The sequence below is a fragment of the Terrapene carolina genome, unplaced genomic scaffold (genome assembly GCF_002925995.2).
Source record: "Terrapene carolina triunguis isolate 2854851 unplaced genomic scaffold, T_m_triunguis-2.0 Scaffold69, whole genome shotgun sequence".
NCBI classification, from domain to species: Eukaryota; Metazoa; Chordata; order Testudines; family Emydidae; genus Terrapene; species Terrapene triunguis.
Window position 1 is genome coordinate 18,082,558 of NW_020664420.1, and position 8,511 is coordinate 18,091,068.

The 8,511-nt window shown below is 42.2% G+C and overlaps 1 protein-coding gene across 1 annotated transcript in view; it reads left to right on the top strand.

The window, feature by feature from the left end:
- IL7R (interleukin 7 receptor) overlaps positions 1–5,465 on the top strand; it is a 29,055-nt gene extending 23,590 nt beyond the window's left edge. The window contains exons 7-8 of the mRNA XM_026649258.1: positions 174–249; positions 1,884–5,465. Of these exons, the coding sequence (XP_026505043.1) occupies positions 174–249; positions 1,884–2,387 (580 nt within the window). The 3' untranslated portion in view covers positions 2,388–5,465. The remainder of the gene's footprint in view (positions 1–173; positions 250–1,883) is intronic.
- Positions 5,466–8,511: the final 3,046 nt, after the last annotated feature.

The following is an 8,511-nucleotide window of genomic DNA, read 5'->3' on the forward strand; positions in this document are numbered from 1 at the left end:
ACAAATATCTCATGCGGGATAATGCAAAACACCCAGATGGTCGACAAGAACTAGTATGATGATATAAAATCTGTTATTGCTACTCTAACACTACTAATATAGTGCCTTCGATTATGGCTGTTGCCATAATCCCTTCTTGAATACTTTTATTGTTGCTACGTATCTCATTTCAGAATCAAGCCAGTTTTGTGGCCAAAACTTCCGGATCATAAAAAAACTTTGGAGCAATTGTGCAAGAAGCCAAAAAAGGTATGTGCTGCCTCTGCTGTGACTACCTGAGTCTGTGTACAGAAAACATAAATAATACTCATACATTAGAGTTAGGACCCTACCAAATTCATGGTCCATTTGGGTCAATTTTGCAGATATAAGATTTTTAAAATTGTAAATTTCATGATTTCAGCTATTTAAATCTGAAATTTCACAGTGCTGTAATTGTAGGGATCCTGACACAAAGAGGAGCTGTGAAGTGGTCGCAAGGGTATTGTAGGCAGGGTTGCGGTACTGCTACCCTTACTTCTGCGCTGCTGCTGGCAGAGGCGCTGTCTTCAGAGCTGGGCAGCTGGAGAGCAGCGGCTGCAGGCCAGGAGCCCAGCTCTGAAGGTAGAGCTGCTGCCAGCAGCAGCACAGAAGTAAGGATGGCATGGTATGGTATTGCCACCCTTACTTCTGCGCTGCTGCCTGCAGAGTTGGGCCCTCAATCAGCAGCCGCTGCTCTCTGGCCGTCCAGTTCTGAAGGCAGCGCAGAAGTAAGAGTGGCAATACCGCGACCCCCCACTAAAATAACCTTGCAGCCCCCCTGCAATGCCCTTTTGGGTCAGGACCCCCAGTTTGGGAAACACTAGTCTCCCCTGTGAAATCTATATAGTAAAGGGTAAAAGCACACAAAAGACCAGATTTCACGGGGGGAGACCAGATTTCATGATCCGTGATGTGTTTTTCATGGCTGCGAATTTGGTAGGGCCCTAATTATAGTATATTTGCTGTATGTACTGGGCCATGTTTTCAAAGGGCCTTCTAAATTTGATTCACAAAAACTACTATTTGCATGTGTAAATGGTATTTGCATATGCAAATGAAGTAGTCAGCCATCTAACTATTCGACTGGCAAATTGAGATTTTGCTTGCGCAAAACAATGATGGCCCTTGATGGCAATGAGTTGTGATCCCTTTGAAAATTTGTACCATGATATCCTTCCACTTTTATGTAGTCAATACGGTTACTCAAAGTGTGTAAAGTTAAGCATGTACATTATCCTTTGGCAGACTGGGGCCTAACAGGCTACAGTTCCAGCTGTAAGGTGTGGAATTAGCTCATTGATTTACAATTATCTATACTATTTTTCCTCACTGAGAAAGTTAATAGTGCTGTTTTGTAAGTGGAATAACATGCTCCAGATAGTGCATTGTTTGAAAGTACTCAAAAGTCTGAGGCATTTAGCCTTTGGCCTCACATCTCATATTTACCCTAGGTCATAGCTGCTCAATCTGGGGTCACAAACAGATGTCAGGGGGTCATGACTAGCCTGCTCTTTCCTTGTTGCTAAAGTGGAAGGGGGCCTTGACGATCCTGGCTAGTTGAGAAGGGGCTGGGGTGTGTAAAAGGTTCAGAGTCACTGACCTAGATGAATCTCTCATAAAGGCTAGTCAGTCTGTTATGTGTTAGTTCCCAGAATTGCACCTGGGACTGATTTTGATTCAAGATCTTTTGTTGGGTTGGTTGGTTGTTTATTAGGGGGAAAGAAGTTAGTTCTCTTTTTTCTTTATGAAAATTTTAAAGTACAGAAATAAAAATTCTTCTAAAATCTGATGACTTATGGGAGTGTCTTCCCGTAACTTAGTACCTGTAGTTAACTGAACATATTATCCTCTTTGTCACACAGAATTTTGATATAAGCTTTAACCCGGAAAGTTTTGGGTATGTTCATATTCATAAAGTGGATGGCATTCAAGCCAAAGCAGAAGTGGAATGTTTTCTACAGCCATCGGCTCCTCTAGATGCAGATGTTTCAGAAAAAGTTTGCAATGGATCAGATATGAAGACGCGCCTCTCTGCTGTAGACAAAAGCATCCTAAAGCTTCCTGTGACTTATGGAGGAATTTGGCCATCTGACACGTTGAGTGGGCACTTATGTGAGACTCACCCTTCCATGTTAAATGAATCCAGCAATGGCATCCCATATAAAGTGTGCAGTAGCAATGGTACACAACTATATAATTGTGGTCCTATGACCCATTCCAGCTCTTCAGAGGACCCCACTGTTCAGCCCAGATCAGGACCCCTAAATACCAATACAGTGTCCCTAATACAGCCCAATAATGGAGTTAGGTCATCAAATAAAGACGAAGCATATGTCACAATGTCCAGCTTTTGCAAAAATCAGTAAACCTCAAAAACCATAGGAACATAGGATTTGCTGTAACAGAGCAGACTATTGGTCCTTCTTGTTTGGGTCTCCTGCCTCTTGCTGGTTGACTCAGTGAATAATAAATTCAGTGATAATGTACCTATCCCCATTTTGCAATGCTGTAATCAATGGGGTTGGATTTTTCTTGGCCTCCAAGGACAATGGCCCAAATTCCATTCTCAATTACACCAGCGCCAATGTGGAGTAAATCCAGTGTAACTGAAAACAAATTTAGTTCAATCGGTTTAAGACCTTAATCATGGGTGGTGATTAACCTATAACAATAACATACTATTACATTGCACTTCTCTACTGCCCTCTATCCAAGCATTGGCGAGTGCTTCACATTTGTTAACGCTCCTATCGCCATCTCAGTTTACGCAGCTACAGATTTTGTTAATGGTCATAAAATCCCTATCATGAAACATGGCTGCAAAGTCTAGATAGGTTAAGTAGATTCTGATCTCACTTAAACTGGGGTGAATGAATCCGGAGTAACTTGGCTGAAGTTAGTGGCATTATACCAGGTGTTAAAAAACAGAATAAGTGAGATCAGAATCAGCTTGTATTAGTTTGGGATTCAGGATCTGAGCTTGGTAACTCATTCCCCATCAAGCACTCCACTCCCAGGGGAAAGAGTGCACACATAGCATCACCTGCTAATGAGTGCTGACACACTCCCAAGATAGCAGCACCCATCCTACCACAGCCACAGCAAGGGCTGTGCTGATGCATGGCATGTGAGACTGTGTACTATAATGAGCAAAAATAGATGTCTTGGTGCTCAAAGGCTGCAAATAGATCAGCTAAGCCTGCAGCTTGTGTGTGTAAGAGGATAGAAGGTGGAAGCAGAAGGCCGGAGGGAACCAGGGCCAACAAATGTAAACAGTCTCATAGCGGTTTTATGTAGGGATGGGACCCCAACAACCTCCCCTGGACACTGGGAAAGTTCAGACCCAGAGCCAAACTTAGCAACTCAGGCCCAGAGCCAGTTTGCTGTATTTTCTGTCTTCATTACTACTGCATCAACAGTTTTTACTGGACAAAACAATGGGCCAGATCTGCAGCTAGTGTAAATTGGCTTAGCTCTGTTAAGTTCCAACGACCAATGCTGATTTGCACCCGCTGAGGGTGTGGCTTATTGCTCCATGCCTAGGAGATAAAAAGGTACCTGGGGATCTGGTCCCTAGGGCCAATTAAAACACAACTACAAAAGATGCAGCATTTCAGCGCAACCAAGTCACTGTCCTATTTTTTAACAATCTAAACAGAAAAATACATGTAAAAACAGAGTAGTACAAATACAGCATTAAGCCAAACACATGGCAAGTTATTAAAGGGGTGATTCTCAGCTATGTTTATGTTGATCAGCATTGATTGTACATTACAATGTGGGGCCAGATCCTCAGCTGGTATAAATAGGCATAGCTCCCTTGAGGTGCATAGGTGACATGCATGACACCTTTTTTCTCTGCCTTCTCATGCATACATTAGTGTGGCCTGTGAGTATTTCCCAGGGCAATCGTTTTGTCATGGGTACCTGACATATCCTTATTTTTTCATTATCACCAGTCATTGTGGGTAAGAGTGAGTCAATAGATTGTGTGCCTGGGCTGGCAAATTTTCCTGACTACTTTGCAAAGCTGGTACCACTGTAAGATCCATTTTCTTGTAAATTATCCAGTAACAATGTCAGAGGAGTGCTCAGCTTTCTTCGCTAAGGGGAAACCTTGCCCCGCCCCCTCTTCTTACTCCACAGCTCCATGGGGTTCCTTATATTCTGTCACCAAGGGATGGTTGATCCACAATGTAGTTCCACTGACCTGGCCATTACCCATTGGGGACCAGGTGCACATGGGAGTTGCAGAAGCTGCTACAGCCTCATGGTTGCATGATAGCCAAGGAATATGGCCTGAAGAGAGAAAAGCTGCTTTGCTGTGCTCTAGGCTAAAGGTTTGCCCCTTTGTGAGGTATCATATCCTCTAGCTGCTTTAAATTCCCCTTTCGGGAGTGATGGCCTGATTAGTGCAATAATAAGTAACCTCTTCAGGCTGTTTACTTTTTAAATATTAAATACCATGGGAAGGACTAAACAAACATCTGTCTTTTATCCGTTTCTCAGATTAAATTAAAGAAACAGAAAAGCAGTTATTGTTCCACTCCAGCGATGCCAGATTCTAGACATCTATGTTTAATTTGACCTGATGGTCCTGATTCCGCTTTTCTTCCAATACAAATCAGGATAATTCCACGGAAGTAAATGGGCTAGAACCTTTTGGTCTGGGTGAGTCATGCTTAGCACAGAACCACAGGGATGGAAACTGTGACTCCAAGCTGCATGGCTGCTCTAACTTGCATGGGCTAGTCACAGCCCCTGAGAGGCTATTACATTAGCCAGGGACGGCTGGAGCACAACAGCACTCCAGTCATGAACCCCGTCTTCCCACCCATGCCCTGTAACAACCCCGCACTGTGGGAAACTTCAGCCAGGCACAGCTTTATGGTCTGTTTACTCAAAAGGGCCAAGGATGTGGACCGAAGTAGTCAGTGTATTACAGTATTTTTTTTATGACTGTTTAGCACATAGTAGTAAGATGATATAGTCTGATAAAACTGAACTAAGCACTGGACTTTAATTCCTTTGCTTTATAATGCTTCTATTTCATAAAAACAGCTGCTAATGCTTAAAATATGCAGACTTGCACAGTGCAAATCTAGATGCAAACAGATTGAGTCAGGAAGCTATTCTGTTCTTTTACCACATTACCAAACATGAAAAAGAATGCCATATAAAATAATAGATTAAAATAAGTATAACAAGACTTACATACAAACTCACACATACACAGTGTTAAAAGGTAAAAGGATCATATAAGCATCTATCTGCAATTTTAAACAATAATGCACGTATGAAAGAATAGTCTTACTATTCATACTAGAAAACCATGTTGCTATTTTATACTGTAAGAGTGGATTATTGTAAACATTAACCACTACTCTACTTAACAGCAAATTCTCGTACATACCTTCCATATGCATTAGATATATTTTTTGCATAGCTGCTAATGTCTGAGTACTATCATATTTCTGTCTTATTTAATGAAATAACATGTAAACCTGTTTTGTAATGATTTAGCATATTAAAAGGATGTCTATTTGCATTATATATTTGTGGCTCTCTCTCATCTTTGTCATGATATAACTGTCTGCCACCATACAAGCTGTTGCGTCTGTTTCTGCACTTATTGAAACTAGTTTTCTATGGGTCTAACTTCACTGAGCCTGGATCTGATCCTACTTCAGGCAGCATAAATCAGGAATAACTCTAGTCAAGTCAAAGGAGTTAAACCACTGTGAGATCAGAATTGGGCCCAGTATGTAGGTCCTTACATAGTGTCATGCACTGCCTGGTTTTTAAATGTGCATTATATCCTATTCATTGTCCAATAAGCAGTAAGAGAAAATGGGCTTTTTAACCCTGTGAAACCTCCCACAAACTGGTTTTACAGCAGTGTTACTGCATGGAGTTCAGAGTCCTTACTCATGCTTTACATCCTCGTGAGGGAACCTGGGCTCTATAACTGTAAAACTTCTCTATATAGAATATGCTTTGTGTCTAATATTGGTAACAATCATGGGCTTGATCCCTGGTTAATGCGGGTTGAGGACACTCAGCAGCTTTCACCTCATATTTAGTAAAAGTCTTTGGGTTGTGAACCGAAGGTTACCATGGTGGGAGTGGGGGGGGGATGACCAAGGTGAGCGGTACAGAGAAGTATCTGGGTTGTGCTGGAAGGAGACATTTTGACTTGTCCAAGGAGAAATGATATCTTTGACTTTTAGACTCTGCACAATCCTGAAATGTATGGATTTCAGTCACCACCACTGTGTCCATAGTCTGTTGGCAGCAGAATTGTATATTTGTGAATAATCATTGGTGAATTACAATGATTCATTAATGTTATGGCTCTGTCCTCTCATTTGCCCTCCTAAGAAAAGAACACTCACAAGTCTAATAATCTTTCAGTGCCATGGCAACATATTAGGGACTGTCACAATTTGGGATGCAGTTCTGACAAGTGAGAGTTTGTGTTGCAGCTTGTCCTGTAACCTGAGTGCCTTAATATGCGCGCTGCTGCTGTAGATCCCTGTATGGAGGCTCCCAGCCAGCATACAAGCATGCACTGAGTGTCTCTGTGTTGAGCAGCTCAGATCCAGTAACACCGGCTCCAGCAGTCTGATTGTTACACCACAGCCACATTCTGGCCTCCATCAACCTTGGTTACTAATAGCCAAAAGAGCCCAGCACACCCTCCAGTCCCAAATTCCCCCAAAACCATCTGCCCTGAAATGGCATGAGGCCTCTTCTGGAACATTCAGCAGAGTAATAAGGTCCTTTGTTCCTTCAAAGAGGCAAAAGCACAGCAGCTTGTTGCTTTAACTGGAGTTAATAATCATCTGAAGTCAACACAGTACTGGGTTGATTGATTTAGAATAAAAATAACACACGTTTATTTAATCAATAAGAGGGCGGTTTTAAGTGAGGCCAAATATAAGGAATAACGTTAGAAATGGTTAAAAAAACAAAATGCTGTCTAATGACTAAGACTTAACAATGCTATGGTCTTGGTTCAAGGTAAGATTCTTACCACACCTCCTTCCAGCAAGATGACTGACCTCTCCCTTCGTCAGGATCTCCCACAAAGTCCAAAGAGCTCAGTTCCTTTGTCTTCGTAGGTGAAAGATTACTTGGGGTTCTTTGCTCCTTTCTGCTATAGTCCAGTGAACTTTTGGAATATATCCTTCTCAGCGTTCAGTGCCTCTGCTGTGAGGCAAGGTGCCCTGGAGTCTGATGAAGAAGATTTCTTCTCCACTGGTGCTTTCTACAATGCAAATTGATCTGTTCCCGCAGCCTCCGATGTGCCAGTGAATAGCCACTTGACTGTGTTTGCACCTGGATGGAGGCATTGGCCTCTCCTTTGTCTGGAAAAAGCCTGTTTACCCACTCCCCAGACTTACCTGGTTCAAACACATTTTAGTCCCATGTTTCCTTCATATTTGTGCAGTCCTTTGAGCATGTACTGTACCCGCACTGTGCAAGAACATCAAATATCAGTGTGTTACTGGTTTTCCAGTGGTACCTTGCACAACACCCATTGGATACAGATGATGACGTAAGTGAATTTGAGTGCACTGAATTGGTCAGGCCAGCTGAAAGTCACTACCTGATACCAGTGAGTCTCTTGCCCTCTGGCATTGCAATGCTCCTAGGGGCACAGTGAATTATGCTTGGCTTGCTTATTAAATGAAAAAATATCATAGCTGCCAGTGATGCAAAGCAGCATATATAGATTAGCATGATCATTGATTGGTGCCACAGTTCCATATATATCCCTTTGTGCTGATGTTGGCATTCATATTCTTAATTATATAACAATTTTATACACTTAATATTCCTGGGGGAATTCTGTGCCAAAAAATTAAAAATTCTGCACCAAAAAAATAAAAATTCTACAAAATTCTGCATATTTTATTTGTCAAAATAACACAAAATAATCATGCCAGTTTCAATTAATGTTGGTGATTTATTTAAAAATACCTGTCAGCAAGTATGTCTGTAACAATACAGACAACAAAAAGATTCAGGAAATGTTTTTTGACAAACAGATTCCTTACTAGGCATATTAATACAGAATTCTGAGTAATAATTCATTTAAACTACAACACAGAAAAGTATTTCCCGCATCCCTCAGAAGCAATGCAAAGGCTTGGAGGCGTCAGGGATAATGGAGGAGCTGAGGGAGAGGGAAGTAATTTCTGGGAACCTGGGAATGAACCTGGAGGGTTGTTGAGTGTGGGGATGGAGAAATATAGAACAAGGTTTTATTGTGGGATGGGGAGAGATTGTCAGAGAGTTAGGAAGCCTCTCTCATGCAGACTCTGGCTCAGTGGTGTCACCCCACTAGCTCTCCCATTCATTCAGGCACATCTGCCCCATCCCTGTCTTTCCCTAAACCACCCTTTCCCTCTGTCCCAATGTGTCTCTGACCCCCTTCCCCCCATCCTCATGTGTCCCTGCACCCCCACTGTCATTCAGCCCCTG